The sequence below is a fragment of the Cuculus canorus genome, chromosome 17, assembly GCF_017976375.1.
Source record: "Cuculus canorus isolate bCucCan1 chromosome 17, bCucCan1.pri, whole genome shotgun sequence".
Lineage (NCBI taxonomy): Eukaryota > Metazoa > Chordata > Aves > Cuculiformes > Cuculidae > Cuculus > Cuculus canorus.
In genome coordinates this window covers 744,891-764,011 of record NC_071417.1, presented here as the reverse complement: position 1 = coordinate 764,011, position 19,121 = coordinate 744,891, and the positions used below count along the sequence as shown (strand labels likewise).

At 43.8% G+C, this 19,121-nt stretch overlaps 1 protein-coding gene across 17 annotated transcripts in view; it reads left to right on the top strand.

The window, feature by feature from the left end:
* Positions 1-19,121, top strand: part of ARVCF (ARVCF delta catenin family member) — a 271,201-nt gene that overhangs the window by 157,308 nt on the left and 94,772 nt on the right. For 2 of the 17 annotated variants that reach the window (XM_054082709.1, XM_054082708.1), the window contains exon 5: positions 11,149-11,187. The exons of the other annotated variants lie outside the window; for them this stretch is intronic. In XM_054082709.1, the coding sequence (XP_053938684.1) occupies positions 11,149-11,187 (39 nt within the window). The remainder of the gene's footprint in view (positions 1-11,148; positions 11,188-19,121) is intronic. 17 annotated transcript variants of the gene reach the window in all.

Here is a 19,121-nt window from a genome sequence, read left to right as displayed (position 1 = left end):
AAATTGCCAAAGATGTTCTTGCATATTTTGCTGAACTCCTATTGCAAGCCTTGATACTAAGGAAAAAAATCCTTTGGATTTGGGCAAAGATGGGCATGTTGGATAGCTCTTCTGGTCTGCGTAGTCTATTCCAGTGTAAATTTTTGTACATCGCAGTTGTTCTTGCATGGATTTTATTATTATTTGCAGTGTCTTCACTCCAAAGTAATTGCTCTGCTTTACCAGTGGTTTAGTTTTATTTCAAGAAAGCATTGTTTTTTCCTTCAGGACAGTGTTTGCATCAGGAGTCACCTTGAGAAACTCTATCTGTCTTTCCTACAGTCAGCCTCCAGGTAATGTACAACTACAAAAGACATCAAGAACTCGGCTGACAGCCTGTGCTGTGAAAGCAGAAGTTGGAGGTGGAAACTTTTTGAGAGTTCTTGGTGTATTTATATCTTGCAATAAGTCACCAGCACTTTTTGTCTGGGGATATCTTTGCAGGAAGTTCCTTTTAACTTTGTCTTGAGAAACCTGAACAATGTTTTCCTTTGCAAGAGCAGGGAGACTGGTGGGTGAGGGAAATCTAGATCAAATGGCTTGGCTCTACTGACTGCGCAAACTATGGATTTAGAGATAAATTAAAATGTGGCTCTAGCTTTTTCCTTTTTCACCAATCCCTAATTGGTGTTCCCCCCTGCTTTTGTCAGATGCTTTCATGTTTAGGCAGTTGGGATGCTTTAGGTTCTTGTGGGCTGCTGGAGTTATTATAGCTTCTCTGAAACACCTTTTGAGCAAGAGCTGCCGTAAGGGCCTGAACTGGCCTTTATGTGTGGAGCGCATGTTGCTTCTGCTGTCGGTTGCCTTTTGGGCTAGGTTTAGCTGCTCTCCAGAGCTGCAATGAAAACATGAAGGAGAGAATATGACCTTTTTTGAAGGGCTGTGTGTGGAGTTGCGGTGGATATAGCCTTTCCCCACTGAATTGTCTGTTCCTGCAGAGCCTTCTTTGGCGTGGACTTCACATAAGCCCTCACCGCTCCTCACTGTCTCTGCTCCTCGGGGTGATGCTGGCAGCACGCGTCACCTCTTCACATCTTTTCACCTAATCAGATCTATATAAAACCCAGTCAAAATAATGTTTGTAAATTAATCCTCTGTACTATGGTTACCTCATATGACAGAAGACAAGATTTGATCTGGCATGCACTTCGTGTACTTGAAATCATTTCTCCTAATCCATGGGTTTTGATTAAAACCTTGGACTCTGCAGCTATTGTGCTGAGTCTGTGCAATTTTTTAATATCTCTAGGTGGATTTTACACGATGTTTCTGTTCTTTTTTTTTTTTTTTTCTTCTAAGAAAGCAGTGAAGAAACAGAGGAAAGCCCAAGGGCTGTCTATATTTGATTTGCTTGGAAATTAATCATTAATGTCTTCCAGGTGGACAGTGAATGTGTTACGAGGTTTTCCATAGCTGCATGCCGGGCAGTGAACCAAAACACAATGAAGTGCATGGAAAAGATCCTCCTTGAGCCTGAGGGGTCACTGAGGCTGTAGGGACAGGGTGCTGTGGTTAACACTTCTGAAAATCCTTTGTGTAGGCTTATGGTGAATCGGAGCAGCTGGAAACTGAATGCTTATCACTTCTCTTGTCATATGCTTTTTTCCTAGCATCTGTAAGAGAAATACCTCCTCCAAAATGAAATGTCAAAGGGTTTAATCACTGGATGGGGCAATTATTCTGAGTTAAAGAGGAGTGGCTCATAGCTTGGAGAGAGATTTGCCATCTCTCGAAGATGAAATGCTATTCCTAGTTCTGTGTGGCACACTGCAAATCTTTCAGAAACAACTGTCCCAGATTGGAGGAGCCTTTTTTATTTGCTGCATTCCTAACCGCTGTGTTGTGCGCTAATATTTTATATGAATCACTTCAAAAATCTTGCTTTTCATATGCCCAGTGCAAAATGAAAATGTTTGCTAGACAGGTAGCATAGATCCTGCTGACTCTCATTTGCAACCTGCTTCACAGCCAACATTGGTCTGTGAAAATAGCTTCAATTTTTGTTCTAGTTATTAAGTACTTGGAAAGAAATTATGATTAATATTGGCAAGGCCTCTGATTTAGGAATGTGATTTCAAGCCTCTCTACAGCCCCTTCTGTTTCTTACCAGCATGACCTGGGGCAGCTTCCTCTGCAGGAAGCTAGTTTTGAATACAGTTAATAGCCACACCTGTGTACATGGATGAATGTTTATTTTGTGGCATGCTTTAACCTTTTTTTGTAGCAGAGTTGCCTCCAAGTCCTGCAGCCAGACTGTTCTCAGCTTCACTTTCTTTAGGCCGTACTTACGGTATTAGGCTGCAGCCAAGGCCTTTCTGATGCTGCGAGAGCAGTCTCTGTCTAAACAGTTGCTGGATGTCAGGTCCTGGGGCCTCTTCAGATCGCAGCGAGGTGCGCTTTTGGTGTGATAGTAAAACCCGGGAATGTAGTGTTTTAATTTGGTTGGGACAGTGCTTTTCTACTGTAGATGTTGACTTTGGAATATTTCTGAATGGGAGCTGGAGCAGCTGACTTTGTGTCGAGGGGGCTGGTGCTGCCGTCTGACTTCTCCACTGGGTGTGATAATTACAGTTGCTGGTATTCAGGTTCCAGAATCAGACTGAGTGGGTGTTGCATATGTGAGGAAACGCTAAAATTGGAGACCTGGACTAAATAAACATCAAAGGCCTCAGTCTGGTAGAGAGCCTGCCGTAATGGATGCTCGTTCTCCGTTAGCCTGACAAAGGCGTCTGCTACCCTGTGCACTATGTAGGTGCATACAGGCGTGTGGGAGAAGTGGCAGGAAGAATGTCCTGGTGAGTGGTTTGTCCTTATGGATGAGAAGGCACACCTTGTGCTAGTGCGTGTGTGTGAGGGGATGGTTTTAGGACTGCTCTCCCTCCTCTGCTCCTACAGCCCGAGCTTACGGGGACATGCTGGGGAAGGATGACTGCTGTACCAGGAAGGAGGGGATTCATGGGCCCTGTTGGCAGCCACTGACTCCTGATGAATAACATCTCTCAATGAGATTGATAACATTGGAAAAGTGATGTCACCATACAGGCTTGTGCCAGATGTAGTCGGAATCCAAAAATACCTCTCCTGCCCTGATGAAAGGGAGTAGGAGGATAGGATATGGCAGAGGTGGGGAATGGGTTTCTGGTACTGAACCAAGTTACTAGGGACAGATTGATGTAAGGAGTGTAGCAGTTAATGTGTGTGAAAAGCACGCCAGGGTTACTGCAGGTTGTGGGCCACTGGGTGAGCTGATGGCCTCAGATCAGCATCTTCCCTTTGCTTTTCTGCTGCTATATTTGCTACCTGTGTGTATGGAGTAAGAGCATGTGTTGGCTTTTTTCTTAAGTAATTGTAGGTTGGAGGTTTTAAATGCATTTTCCATGACTTCTACATAGAGGGACAAAAAAATTGGTGAAAAGAAAACTGTGGATTGGGTTTTGAATGGACTGAAGTGTCCTGATGAACTTCCTAGGTAGTGACCACGCCTGACACCTTTCAAGTACATTGGTAGGGCTGCAATCTTGGAAAGATAGCAGAGCATATGGGGAACCAATTAATTCAGTAGTTATTAATTAATAAACACTTTTCCTCTGGGGAAAACCTTTTAGCACACCCACTGTTCGCCCAAGATTGCATGCATGAGTGGATAGTGAACATGCTTTCCTGTATTGTCACTTGTTATTTCTCTTGCCAGGCTGGTGCTGCCTTCTCTAGACGGCCGATGCCAGGCTGTCGGTACAGCAGACTGCAGCTGATGCTTAAGCTGTCTCTCAGCCACCGGCATTCTCGCGTCGAACTGATGTCAACACATGCTGGGTTTCTCCGCTGCCCTGTGGTTGCTGAGCCGAGTCTGGCCAGCTCCTGGCAGTCTGTGGCCTCTTTGTTTTGAGAAGCACACTTTGTCGGTGCTGTGCATGTGGAATTACCAGCCCCAAATATAGCTGGCTTATGTATTGTGGCATATGCATGCACTTGGGGGAAAGAGAGCTGCTGGATGAGTGGGTGGCGTGTGCCATCCTCTTGATACCCTACGGTTTTGTTTGCGTCAGCACGGAGTACCGTACGGACTTGATTATTGTAGACTGAATTATTAATAATAATAGGCACTGCGGGGCAACTGAGACGAATTATGAGACTATGTTGAACTTACCTGCTTTTTGGAAAAAGTCCGTTTTTATGTCATCAAAGTCACATAGCTCCAAGAGAGAACAGTGAGCTAATGCTGATGTTGTAGTATGAGGATGGAAGGTGAAGATCTTAAAATCTCTCCAGCTCATCCTGACAACAAATTAGTTCTCTTGTAAGTCTGTCTCAGTAGTAACAAGATATAAGTGGTTTACAAAAGCTATTTGCTGCTGACTGTTTGAACTTGCTTGACTGCTGAAACTGGAACATGCTGTTTAATGCTATAAGCAATGGATTTCACTGCTGATTTCTTCTGCTGTGGTGTTGCTGCAGGTATGAAGGGAATGTTCTTCAAGCAGTTAGCTCAGTGATTTGTTCTGAAGGTTTTTAACTGTGTGAGATTCCACTAAACTAATTATGAGGATTTGTATTGATATTTGCTTACTTCCTGCCAAGTATAAAGATAGAAACCTATTATTGGAATGCAAATACTCTGTGATGGAAAATCACCTTCATTGCAAAATACAGCAAAATTGGCGGTGTGCTGAGATGTGACTGTACTGGTAGAGGACTGAGACAAAAGTGCCTCAGTTAGTTTCCGTTCATGGTTTCTTGAGTTCTGCTCATTAAATGAAATACTCTCTTCTTCATTAAAAAATAGTCGCGTTCATGGGGTGTATGTGCAACTGTGAAAGAGAGGAGAAATCTGTTTGTAGAAGTCTGTGAAGAGCAGAGAGACTTATCTGACAGTCTCGCTTCCTGTAGGTAAGTTATGGGTATAAAATGCTTTATGATGAAAAAGCAGTTTATCAGTGATGTCTCTTAAAAAGCAGTAAAATTTCCAAGCTATTTTACATTTAAATATCCTATTTCAACTTCATAGAAGTAGTGAAGTGCCTCTTCACTGCCTGTTTCCTGCACGTATGTACCTGGCTTTCGCTGTCAGCTTTTCTTTGGGGCTTTTCTGAACCATCATTAGCATGGGGCAACTTGGCCTTCTGTTGCAGACAAAATGAGTTGTAAGTCTGACTGTTCTCCTGTATTGTAAATGACTGGTGGGATGAATGGAGGTAGCAGGGCTGTGCTGTACAAAGAGGGGTGTTTCCCAGTAGCAGCCTCGCCTTGTGCTGTCCCCAGCGTACCTTGTGACGCGCCGTTGTGACACAGCCATGGCAGCTGACAATGGGTCAGAGACAGTGAGGCAGTTTAAATGTCTCATCTTCTAAAGACAAGCTGGTATCTGGGTTAGAGAAGGACTTCCTTCAGCAGCTTGTCAGAAAGTTTGAGATTTTTCTAAATTAATTGAAAAGAAAGCATGTTTTATTAGTGTGTGAATATCTGTGGTCATGTATAAATCAGTGTGACAGAACAGCTGCCGCATGCCCCTTTTCCCTTTCTCAAGGAAGAACTCTGAGTACACCTATAAATAGTGAATAGGAAATAAATAAGAAATCATTTGGTTGTTTCAGAACATGATTCAGTGTTCCCGGCAGTGCTGTGCAGTAGTCAGTCACTTCTGAGTTGTTTAGGTGCTGCTCACTTTTTAGCGAAGGACCCTGTCTTTCATTAGTACAAATTATATTTAGAGTCTTTATGGGTGTAGTCAACTACCACCCATCAAAATGTCACCAGCCTTTTCCAGACACATGAATAACCTTTTCTACTTAGCACTTATAGCCTATATCCTTAGCAGGAAAAAATATTAATCCCTAATGAATGCAACTGAAATGATACATGAAGTCAGCAGAAATGTTCCTACCCAGCGAGCTGGCGAGCTGTGTTTATAAGCCAGCAAACTGCAGTGCTTTCAAAATAATAATATGGATCCAAAAGCACAATGAATTATGTCTAGAAGGCTTACAAAGCTAGGATTAAGACTAGCTGTAATGTCTGCAGCTGAGGGCATACACAGCACATTATCCGGTGTATTTTCTGGGTTTCCAAACACGTTTTAGGAATACTAAGAGCTTGTTGTTGTAGGTTGGATGGCTTTTGTTAAGTGAATCCCTAAGTTTCCTTTAATTTTCTAGATGGTGCTATACTCAGTTTAAAATTATTGGCAAAAATATTTTTCTGGATTTTTTTGTCTGTTCAGAGTTGCTGATGATTCCTTATACAGAAGTTGATTTAACTTCTGTATGTGTGAGCTGATAAGTGGTGGGAAGCTGTAAATACTATGTGTTTGGTCACTGCTGACAGGGATAATTTAATTAAGTGTAGAGTCAGGCTAGTTTTCCACCTGTGGTGTGTGAAGTGTTCTTTAGTATTTGACAGACTTTGCTGTCCAGGATGGTTATCTTTGTCTTCCACACGAATGGCCTGATTGCTCCGTTTGCTCTTCCTGACTTGCTCGCTATCATCCCTTGTAAGCAAGATGTATTAATTTGGCTTTGTCATTGCGCTCTGTTCTTCTTGCCTTTCCCCAGTATTTGTGGCTCCCAGAGTTGTCCTCCCTACTCCGCAGCCCTGTGCCGGGTGCAGGGGCCCAGCCTGCTGGGAGCAGGAGAACAGGGTGGCTCCCACAGGGACTGTTGATGTGGGAGCTGGGTCATGGGACATCTCGAGTGGTGTTCTGGGAGGTGTCAAGATGATCGTTTTCTGTCTTTTCCTACATGAATTGCTTACATGTGGCTATGGAGCAGTTCAGGTGCAAACGGTTCATCCTGAACATCCATAAAAGTATTGGTGAGTCCCAGGCAAGGCATTACGCTGCTGCTTGTGAATGTTCACTTGTGTGACATCAAATGCTGGGCTTTGTGCTCAGGTGTCTTGTAATTTATAATCTCTTCCCTGCCATTGAGTACCAGTGGAAGATACACATCTAATGAGAGCTTAGCAACAAAAACATTGCGTAGGCAAGCCTGAGCGTGACATTGCATTGCTTGGAATACCCTAAAAAAGCATCTTAGTATGTGCTGCTATGAGTAGAGAGAGTGAATGTTCAACAAGAGATTGATATGGTGAACTAAAGCAGCATTAACACAATCAAGTTAAAGACTGAAATATTTTTGTCATGCTTCTCCCTCCCTTCCTTTTTTCCTACTGCCTTTTTTTAATGTGAAAACCAGTGGTTTGGCTTTCACATGACACTCTTCCCATTTCTGGATTCTGTCTCTCTTCATATTTTCCTGCCCTCCCCTTCCCTGTTCCCTGCTATGCTTTGTCTTGTTTTTTCCCTCTCTGGAGAGCATCCTGCATTTTGTAACGCTCTTCTCCTCTGCCCATCTTCTGGTGTGCTTCTGGCTCCCAGCATTGCTTGTGCATCTCCCGTTATCTGCAGATAATTGTTGTGCTCCCTGGTTTAACAAGTAGAGCAGTGGAGCCCTATGGACTTCTGTTGGGCTGAGGATGTCTTCATTTGTTAAGAATATCATTGTGGATGTTGGGTTGCTCCAGAGCAGCAGACTGGACTTATGGATTCCGCAGGACCTTTTTGGAGATATTTTTGTGCTGCTGGGGACTCTGGGGAGGGATTAAAAGGCACCATTCTCTTCGGAACAGAGTACACCCAAAAGCTGAAAACCAAAGGTGAATGAACCCTTGCTGGAGCCATTTCCTGTGCTGTGCTCAGGGTGAGCATTGGGGTCAGGAATGAAGTTGATGGCTGGGTGTTCATTGCTGGCAGTGGGCTCGCCACTGTGAAGTGTGTACTGATGGTCTGTCCAACTGTCTGATAAAAGGTGGGTGGAATGGCGGGCTGTTTGTTATTTGTTTCTTTCTGGTGAGTTAGGAGGAAAACATAACCTGATTGGAACTCTGAGAAAGACAGCTCTGTGTATAGAGGATACAAAGACTGCTAATGCTTCACAGAGATCTTTATTCCCGTGATGTACTTAAAAGAATAAGTAGGAACCAGTTTATTTCTGCCAGAATTTTAGTAGTGGAGGTGGGTCTTAAGGGAAGTTGTTCTTTTTGTATAAAGGAGAGGAGACAAGGCTGGGTACTTGGATGCCTTATATTCTGCCAGAAAAGATGAAAATGGCATATCCTGCCCAGTTCTAAATAACAAGGAGGCTAACACTGAAGGCTGGTTTGCATAAAAGCACGGTAGTCACTGCTACCAGTGTGCACACAGGGAATTAGGTGCTTTAAAGAGTTCTGGATGGGGTTTGAGCAAGCTCGCTAGAGATATACTAACGCACTATATCCTGTTTGCAGCCTTAGCTTGGCAGAACTCCTCTGGAACAACTTGAGATTCCCTTTCCTGGCAAAACACTATAACAAGGAGTGGGAGTGAAACACAGCTGTCCTGTCCCTGGGTTGGAACAGCAGTGTTGCAGCTTTGTCTTGCCAGCTGTAGGGAAGTACAGCATTCGGAGCATGAATCTAGTTTTCTGACTGATGCTTGCTAATACCAAGCCCTTATTTTCATCCTGTATGATCTCTTGTTGTTATCTGTGTGTGTTTAATTGAGAAATGGCTCCCTGAAAAGCCCTCTGAGAACCCGTTCAAAAGTGACTTCAGTTGCTGGCTCTGGGGCTGTGCCTTGTCTTAATCTTTATCATATTTGAATTCCATTGTGAAGTGTTAAACAAAAGCACATCAGAAATAATAGTTAAAAAGATACAGTGTAAATAATTGAGTGATTGGCAGATGTGATTGGATTCTACAACTGAAAGGTTTTAATCCCAAAGTGCTGACCGTACACATGATGCTAGTAGGAGTGGTTACAGAAAGATGCGTATTTCCAGCAAGCATATGGAACACTTTGCCACAGCTGATGTGAAATAAAAAAAAGCCAGACACTTAACTAAGAAATTGAGAGCTGTTTTACTTTACTAGTGAAGATATTTATCTGTGGACAAGTAACTTCCACCTTAGCTTAAAAGACTTTTCCTTTCTGAGATTCATGCTCGTCATATGGTCAAAGCAGTCTGTGATAAACGGCCTGACTGTGGGAGATCTGGCATTCTTATCATCCACTGAATGGACCCAGTGGTTTCCTATGGATTTTCTAGGTGACAGTGGCTGGATAAATGGCCGTATCTCTACTTTTTTCTTCCTTTGCTTCAGTTGCTGGTTCCTACTACTATGCAGCCATCTCAGTTATGCTGGCACACTAGGTTTGGGAGCTGTGCTGTAGGTAGCAGAGGTTGTGGGGTGGGACCGACAGTCATTCCTTGGTGATGGTGATTTCTCATTTGAGTTGACACAAAGCTCTGGTGGTTTGCAGCCTGGCCCTATTTGAAGTACTGCTGGCCCAGCTGAGAAGGGGCTTCACCATGGTGAAGGAGTGCCCGTGCACATGAGCAAGTCCTCATTATCAGATTTCTCATTAAATAGGAACAGATTTCTTAAGAGTAATTAGGTCCAGCCTGTTAGGTGTTCAGCTTGTTTTTAGCATATAAGTTTTTCTTTCTTGGACAACTCACATTTGCTGTCTGAAAATTGAAACAAAAAATGTGTCTCTTGTCAGCCCTCAGCTTCCTGACACTGGACTGGTTAAACCTTTTGTGAGGGTGAAAGGTTCTCTATTAACTTTTCTTTACACCTTTAGGCACTTGTACTGTAATCAGATCACCCCTTGACCTTGGCTTTGAGGTGAACAGCTTGGGCCTTAGGGCTGGATGAGAGCTTTTGCAGATCCTTCTCTTTGGCTGTTCTCTTAGCTGTGCTCTGAGCCTGTTGCAGTGTGTCCACATTCTTCTCCAGCTGCAAACAGGAGAGCTGAACAGGTTGTCCTGTGTGGATGCCAAATAGAGATGATGAAATATTCTTGCTCAGCATTTTCCCTAATATCCAAGTGTTCTCTTTCATCTTTTTTTTCCCTCCTCTTTCCACTGTTTATTGCTAGTTTAACGCTGCCTTAGAAAGCCTACCTGCTGTTTTTCCAGCCCGTGTGAGGTCTGTGCACGGACAAGCAGCAGTTGTAGGCTCAGTCTTATGAAATACACAGAGAATGTGTGAAATAAATGGACTACTGGAAAAAAAAGCCATTGGTGAACTCTCTTGGGTAGCTGAAATAGCACAGTAACTGCATCGCGCTTGGGAAAGCTGTCTTTCTGCTGGAATCTCTTCCATTTGGAAGATTTACAGCAGATGGAGCAGCCTCTGGCTTTGTTGGCCTGTTTGTCTCTTGGTGTTCAAATGGGCTCGAAGTTGTCCAGAGACTCCCCACACGGTTTCGTCCCTGCTGTCACATTTTTGCGCTCTGGGGTTACGCAGCATGGTGAGCTCGGCCTCTGTTAGGGGCTGCTCACACGTTCCCTGTGGTGTTGTGTTTAGCTGTGACTTCTGGTGTGGGCTGGAAGGGCGTGAGGTGCAGAGGGAAGAAGTAAAATGTGATTTGGCATGGGTGATCCCTGGGAAGCTGTTTGGGCTGGAGCAGTCCTGCTGTCTCGGTGCCAAGCAAACCTGCTTTGGTGCTTACTAGCGGGAGACACTGGCAAGCACATTCCTTATGAGACGGGTGATTAGATTTATTGTCAATCGCTTTGTATTCCCTAGAATGACGAATAATTTATTTAAGAAACTGCTTTCTTGGAATGCAGCCTTAAAAATTCATCAGTGATCTGTTTGTTTTGTCTCCCTCAAGATTATAAAAGCTTTTTTTTCCTGCTTTTTTTCTTTTTTTTTTGTGTTGTGGCTGTGTGCTTTATCACAGAAAGCATTTTTTTATTGTGTACTCCAGCTCTACAGGCAAGCCTGTGGGTGGGTGAGGAGATTAGTTAAATTTACCACTGATCTGATACGGCTGTTAGGACACCCAAATAATGTTCCAGTCTTGTTCGTAACTCAGAGAATGCAGAGATGGTTTACATCTGTCTTAAAGTTGAAAAGCAGTTCTCTAAGGTAGTTCTGTAGCAGTGCAGGTAGGCGTACATGCCATTTTTAGCCTCAAACTGACAGGCTGGGTCTGGCAGATTTTGTTTTAACGCAGTGAGGATGTGTTGAAGTGACTGGGATAGTCTGAGACACACAGACTGCGTAAAGAAACTCTGCTGTACTCTGCCAAATTGACGGTTCTTTTTTTTTTTGTTGTTGTAGATGAAGGACCTAACTTGTACTTCTGACTCCTATGTGCATGTAAGTTTGTGGACTTGATATCTGTAATACATGCATCAGTTTAATTAATGACCCAAACTTTGTGGGGCCAAGCAGAAATGAAAGCTGAGTGCCTGTCTCACAGAAAGGAGTGTACAAATGACTCATCCCAGACCAGCCTTAATGCCAGCATTGTAGAGGCAGCAGGTGGAAATGAAGGAAAAAGCTTGCTGGAAAATTGTAATCCATAGTGTAACCGTATCCCACTTAAAATCTCCCTAACTTAGCCTTGGTTACTTCATCTGAAAGACTTGGATAGGAAGCAGGTTGGATCTGTCCTGGCTTTGATCAGAGATTAGGCATGCAGATTTGCATTGTTTGTCTTTGGAAGGTAGCTTGGCAAATTGCAGTGAGCTCTGTACAAGTCTTGGTAAGAAACAGTCGTCTCCTGCTCGTTTAGTATGGTTTCCTGGCTGACTGTCCAGATAAACCCTTGCCATGCTGTTGACAGCGAAGAGAAATGGGGCAAACCCTAACACTGCCTGTGCTGAGTGTTTGGTTGCTTGTTTTTTTTTTTTTTTCCCCTTTATCCTGATTGTATTAAAAATAATGGTTTATGCTTTTGTTTTACTATTTGATCTTGCTGAACCAGTGGGGGAGAAAAAAGAGGTTGTGACTAAGGGGCTGAATGATGAACTGTGATACCTTCACCCTACTCTTGAGTTCTACCACAGACCTCTGTCATGGGAGCTCTGTGGCCTGTGTTCACCCCCCACCTTTAATGCTTCCTTGAAGTGCTTGGTGTCACTTCATTTCTCTGCAGAATTGGTGGTAAGAGCTGGATGTGTCTAAGGAGGGGATTTAGGCTGTGCAAAATCTGAACTGTTCTTTCAAGTTCCTATCTTTCTTTTTGACTAAAGAGGAAGAATTAAGTTTTTCTGCGTTTAGATAAATTGCTGAACTGCCTAAAGATAGGTGCTGTGAATTTGAGCCTGTTCTGCATGCATTTCCTACCTGGAAGTTGTGGGTCCCCCATCTTTCCTCCTAGGATCTCTCTAGGTCGGCAGACTGCTCTGGTACCTTGCAGCAGTGCTGCCAGTTTGCAGGGCAAAAGTTACTGGTGATGATTTTGTTCTGAAAATTGGTGGGCATGCTTGATTTGCTGAGCATTACCTTAAGTGTAGTGGGACTTATTAACACGTAAGTTTTAAGTATATATGACCACATTTGTTGCAGTTGACTGAGATGTAATGTCATGACATCTTTGGTTAACACCCAGTCAACCTGAAAAGCAGGGCAAGGCAGTACAGAGCCCTGAGAGACGTCTTGCTTGTCAAAGTGACAAATTGCCCTTTCTGATTCAAAGGACCAGCTTGCGTGGCAAAGCTAAGTAGCTACTGGAGAAAGGGGAGGAGAGCATGGGAAAAATACCCTATTTGTTTAGGCCTTCCTCTGTATTTTTTGTTGTTGCTCTGAGTCGAATTTCTTTGTTTTCCTTCGTATGAAACAACTTAACAGCTGGTTGAGAGCAGGAAAGCCTCTGGGATTTTGCCTCTCCCACTTCTCATTCTTATAAACTGTTTACAATCTCCTTCAGTTTTCTAGCTGTGTATGGAAAAGTTCAGTGGGTCAGCTTTCCCTTTAGCTTCATCCATCATTCCAGTCAATTGGAAATAGTTGAGGGCCAATTGCCTGGTCTTCCATTAACTGAGACACTTCAGATTGTTTAAAACAGCATAAAAGCCCTTTGTTGACCGTCGGGCAGGCACTGTAGGTTTCCCTGTTGATGGGCAGTTACCGCGTGGCTGAACAGAACCCCAGTGTGTCTTGCAGTACTTGGGGGATGCACATTACTGCTACCGGCCTTGTCTGGGGTTTGATTTCTTGCCCTTCACCTCCGCCTCTGGCTTTCCCTGAGAGGTGCGATGCCTTCACGTGGTGAATTACCATGCCTGCTTGCAAAGAAAAGCTGCTCTTCATTGCTTTTAAAAGCTTTTGTAGCGGAGGGTTTTTTCAGTCGGTGGAATATTCCTTTCAAACCTTGGTGCTTTGAAAGCTTTTGGCATTATTTGTTAGTTGCCTGTCATGTGTGTTTCTAAAGGACAAAGGAAGTGTGTAAGTGTTCGGGAAACAGTTAGTGCATTGTGGTGTGTGGCTGAGTTCATTCTGGTATTCCATGCCAGGACAGCCTGCTTTCAGTTAGGGGTGACGTTTTCCTTCTGTTCCAAACTGACCAGCCTTAGGGTAGAGCTTGGATGAGAGCTCGAACAGAGAGCTTGAAGCTTGTCAGAGGTTAATGTGTTTGGGTTCGTGTTGAAGTGAGCGAGTCCATTGTATATATACAGATACATATTTATATTTTAAAACCCCCACATCTTGTTTCACACAACACTTAAGGAGAATAGTAGACTTTCTAAATGGCAGTCAGTTTATGTGCAGCAAAGTAGATTATGTATTGCCATCATAAAATCATTGTCTATCTTGCAGACTCTCCTTCCAGCGTCGCATGCAGGCGAGGTTGAGGTATGGGCTGGATTGTGTGCTTTCTGTTTTGCTTGAATGTGTCACTGTTTGATCCCAGCTGTGCAGCAGTGTTTCTCTGCTTGTGAAGAGCTTGGATAGGTGGGAGTGAGCACCTGGGCTTGGTGCTGAAGACATGGACCTTGCTGTGTTTCTTGAACTGGATGGATTAGTGCGTGGCCATCCTGGCACATAAGGGCTCCGTGTTCTTCTGGAAGGTGCCTCACCTGGTAGTAGTTCAGGCTCAGTGATGTGCATGTGCTGCTGAGCTTGGATTCCAGCTGTTGCACTATGGAGGTGCACATGAAGCTCTCTGGAGAAATCTCAGGGCAGAGAGCACAGCAGGGATCATCAGGCTGTGATGGAAGAAAGGGGTCTCTGACAAGGCGGGAGGATGTGGTACTAATCAGATTTGAGAGTCTTCAGCTGCTGGGGAGCTGGGTCTCTTACTGGAGAGAAATCTGCCGCAAACACACTTAAGTTCAACAAACTCTGCTAGTGATTTTCTTCCTCTTCGTTGTCTTATTAGGATACCAATCTGATGCAGATCTCCAGATAGACTCTTTGGATTGATGTGTTCCTGCAGACTTGCCTTTTTTGTCTTCCTTTCTCCTCCGCTTGCCTTTAGCAAACAACAGCTCGTGGAGATGACTGAGCTGGAAGTGCAGCTGGAAGGAGACCAGTGGGACAGAACATAAGCCTGAGAATTGGCTCTGACAAAACTGATGTTTGCCTGCTTTGTGCTTACAAATAACCTCATGCTTTGCAGAGATTGAAGCTTTTAATAAGTAATTTAAACAAAGAGTAGGAGGAGGAGAAAGAATCCATATTTAATTCAATTAGCATTGTTGTCCAATGCCATTAATTATGCCCAGGCTTGTAATGTGTTTCGCAGGAGTTGATATACTCAAGCCTTGTCTGTGCTGGGGTCGGCTGAGGACAAGTGTGTCCACTGGTGTCAAATCCAGCCTTTGTGCTTTGCAAAAACCTTCAAATTTGATATCTGGCAGTAGCCTGAAGTCAGCAGTGGGCTGAATAGCCTGCACTACAATCTGCTGAATAAAAGGTGTCTCTGGGAGAGCAATGATTTGATGTATGTGTTTTCAGTGGTTTTGAAGAGGGACCATTTTAGTGGAAGTAATCATCTCCTCCAATTTTATATTATTTGCAGACTGTTTTAAATTGTTTCATAGGCAGACAATAAAGAACTTTGTTTACTGTTTTAAAGCAGGCTATCTGATCCTCCTGAGGGAGGTTATTTTTTTATTAAAAAAGATATAAAATAGCTGCATTGAGGGAAATGCGACTCTAGGAATTGAAATGGTGATGATTATGGAAGCTGTAGTATTCTAATGCAAAATAAGCCCTAGGAGATATGTGCCCTAAATGGTAAATCACTCTGGTTTTTAACAAAACAAGAATTACTGTTATTTTATGATTCTTGCTTATTTTACAAGGTCTTTAGCTGTTTCATCTGCACTTAACTTTTACAGGCTGGGCATAAATTGATTGTTGTTTTGCTTTTTAAATAGCTTGGCTTTTTAAAAAGCTTACTGGAGATGTGAGCACCGATCAACAGTTCAGGATTCAGCTGGTACTCGGAAAAGCAGGGAGAAAAGCCATGACTGCTGACTCCCTATGCAATAATTGGATTGGAATCTGTTCCCGTAACTTGGTGGTGTTTTGTAGCCTTCTTGAAAGGAACCAAAGATTATTACTTGAGTGGGACCTCATGGGTAATGCTTAGCAGTTCTGGAGGGGGACATCACCTTGCAATGTGTGTGTTTAGTGTGAGAGAATTCCTGCCATTTTAGGGGAGCTGTGGGGTCCTGTAGGTGCTTGAGAGCACTAACTGACTTCAGTGACTGTGACCCAGAGACCTGGGAGCTTTGTGTAAGCTCAGCCCATGCTTGGGATATGCTGGAGGAGTCCTGGTCCCCAACTGAGCTGTCGCCATGCTGGTTGCCTGGTTGTGAACCTGTTGGTCCAGACCCTGACCTGCAGCCTGGCCTCAGACCTGCTTTGTCACTATGGGCCTGCCTGTGTATCACTGGACCTGATCCTAACCCTGACCTGCAGATTTGCTTCCCAAGGCCGACCTTGAGACTCCCTCATCGCTGTGCTATTGCCTCTTTCTTGAACCTGGCTGCTGCCTCTGGTCTGTCCTGCTTTCCTCGCTTGGGTGCTGTGGAAGTAGGCTTCAGGCATCAAGACCCAAGCCCTGCCATCCAGAGGTTCCCCCTCAGCACTGCATCCCTCAGGGAGCTGTTGGCCCTCGGTGCCCCCGATAGAATTTCTGTGGTTCGGCTGTTGTGCCTCAAGAGTTTCAAAGAGGATTCCTGGAGGATCAGGGGAACCAACCTGCAGGAACTCTCAGGGATCTTGACATTGAAGAGGACTGGAAAGAAGCTCTCCTTAGATTTGGTCTCCCTAGATGTTCAGCTGATGACAGTGATTGTGGAGGAATGGCAGATCCATCTTGAGATGGGGAGCACCCTCTTGTTTGACAATATGGGCAGGATCACAGGGTCTTGGCCAATGTGGTAGGAAAAAGATGAATCGCCCGCTTGCTTTTGCTTTGAAGTCCCCAGCGAGGTAAATGAAAGCATGTGGGTTGTTTTAAGTGAACTAGTGGTAGTAGTATTAATTAGGGGTGTCGTGTTCCAGCTCTACCTGGCAACCAGTGTTTTGCTTTGAATAATTGGGCTTACCTGCCAAATGTCTGGAATATGAGACGTTGAGATGCATTTAGCAAAAGAGTGCCCTAAATATTGACTTAGAAGCTGAGCACACAGGAAGGCGGTTGAAAGGGGTAATGTGTCCTAGTTTCTGCAGTTTGTGTTGACCTAAAATCCTTAATGATGGAAACTAAAAACAGGCAACAAAATCTTTGCATCTGTTCTTTGTTAATGTTAGCTCATGACAACTCCACATTAGTGATGTGGAGAAAGTACTGGTTTTGGAGATCAAAGAGCCACCTCCTTAAGGTAATTCAAGGAGGAGCGAGCTGAGTGATATGCTGTCCTCTTTGCTCACTACTTGTGTGCTGACCTCAGCAGCTCCAGTTCTAAGAAGGAAGACACAAGGAGCTACCACCTGGTTAGTAATCTGTGTTGGGATGTCTACCTTGAACTTCACATCTGAGGCTTAGCACAGTCTCTTGCCAACAGGAGTTTTCTCTTGTAGGAATGCAGATTTGTACCTTATCTCCCCCAATCTTAATTTTAGAAGCAGCCAGAGGATAAAAACTAGCACAGCGCTCATTTGAAGTCACTATGCTCTAGTTTGCAATTTGCTCATGTTTAAGTGCCTGGCTTTCAAGGTTTCTTTGCCCACAGGCAGTCTGAATGCAAAGGGAGAATATTTTTTTCATAAAGAAAAAGTTTTGCAAAAGCTGAGAGCAAAATATTTCTTTTCACCTCCATCTCCTCAGGTTTGTGATCACAACGCAGAGTTTGCCCCTGAAGAGTCTAGAGGAGAACGAAGAGATGTAAATTCATACAGTCACTGCGATGCAACTAGAAATGAGGATGATGAGACGAGATGTGTGTATGCACATATATGTGTGAGAAGTGAGAGGGTCCCACCGTGAAGCAGTTTGGGCATTTTATGTCTTGGAAGATGATGAGGCTGTACAGGGACAAGGTGTAACAGAAAAGATCTCTATCTGTAGGTGCTTTCTTTGCTTTTGGCACGTCTGGGGTTGCACAAAGACAAATGGAAGTTGTGTGTCTGCTGTAACTTCTGATTAAAGGGAAGTTTTACTGTGGGGCGAGGAGAAGGGAGTTGTGGTTACAGTGTAGTATCTTCATGAAAAATGTGGAAGGACTAATATACTTGTCCCAGGAGGTAGTTTCCCATCTAAAGCTGTGAGCAGAGATGCAATCTGACATCTGAACCCTACAATAAAGGACGCTGTGTGTATTGTAAGTTATTGGCCATAATGATAAAATACTGCAGACTGGGAGGTGTGGTGTTCCTTGGAGTTTCAAAAGTCTTATTCACACTGATTGATTCAAGAGTTATTCTGTAGTTTCACTAGAAATGGCAGTAGTGCCCGTGTATATTGTCTCTGGTGGTCCAGTGTGTGTTATCTGTGCAGGCTGACCAGGTTGCAGGACTGAGATGATTGCCTGAGGCTTGTTGTCATGGGCTGAAAATGAGGATGGCTTCCTTACTGAAGTTAAAGTTCCCAAATGTCAGAATACAGCTGTAAATAAAGGAAACTGAACACGGACATCTCAGCTTGTTTCAAATCAGATTACAGATCATGCAAGGATTAAGTGATGCTGTTCCCTGTGGAGCTTAATGAGCCCTCAGTACCCTGTTCCTGCTCAGCAGTGTAGAGTCACTCGGAAGGATCCTGTCCTTCGGGGATTGCACAACACATGGCCCTGTGAAGGGGGCAATCCAGAGTTCATCAGTGGGATGACATGCTGTTTTTCATGTTGCAAAATAATGTTGCAGCTCCCTGGTGATGAAGCTGCTCACAGGTAAAGAGTATTTAAGCCTTTATGTAATTAACGTCAGCACCTGCGTGGCAACAGTTTCATCCTAATCATTTTGTTTTCCTGAGATGTGAAAGATGTACTGAATTTGCCCATGGTGTTCTCTTTAGGGCAAGCGTGTTAACTGCAATTTAGAGCCCTGTGTCATTCTGTTTTTCTCTCTTACATGGGAAAAAAGTGTGTCTCTGTGTGTATGTTCCTTAATAAAGGATGTGTTTTGTGTGCCTGCTTGACACGATGTGCAAAATAAGAGCCCTGCTTTGGCTTTGAGGCCTGCGTAGCCTGATACCTTCAGGGCACATAATGAAATGAACAGTCTGTCACTTCATTTTATGTGGCTGAGGATTCATAATGCTGGGGAAAAGTCTTATTTCCCAGTATGTGAGCTGGTTCTTTATTGGCCACTTGCTGTGAAGCTTCTGAAATACATTCATCTGCCAAAGGGGAGCTTCTCTGATTTCTGTGCTGAGACGCACAGTTGCACAAGAGAAAGGGAAGTTCAGACTTTGGTGCTGGTGAGAAGCAGAAGCGTTCTCTTTGGGCCGTGCCTCTGCAAGGACTGGACTTTGATCCACTTTCTTTCTGTTTGCTGTTTCTTTAATTTTAAATAAGCTTATGCGCAGTTAGATCTTACGGACTGAGCAAATGGAAGGCATCAGAAGGATGGCATTGCTCATGATTCAGCTGTTAATCTCTTATCTTTTTTTAATTATCTTTTATGTTGATTTGGACAGTTTGAGAAAGGTGTCAGTTCAATAGTAGATCGTGATGTCTTATAGCCTTTTCTAGACTGTAACTGAGTGTATTTTATCAAATGGAAATAAATTTCTAATGGCACGTAAGATTACCTGCTCTGAAAGTCTTGTTTACCGTGGGACAGAGTGAATGTTTTTTGCAGACAGAAATTCCACTCCTCCTACAATGGGCATTGAAGAGAAAGCTTAAAGC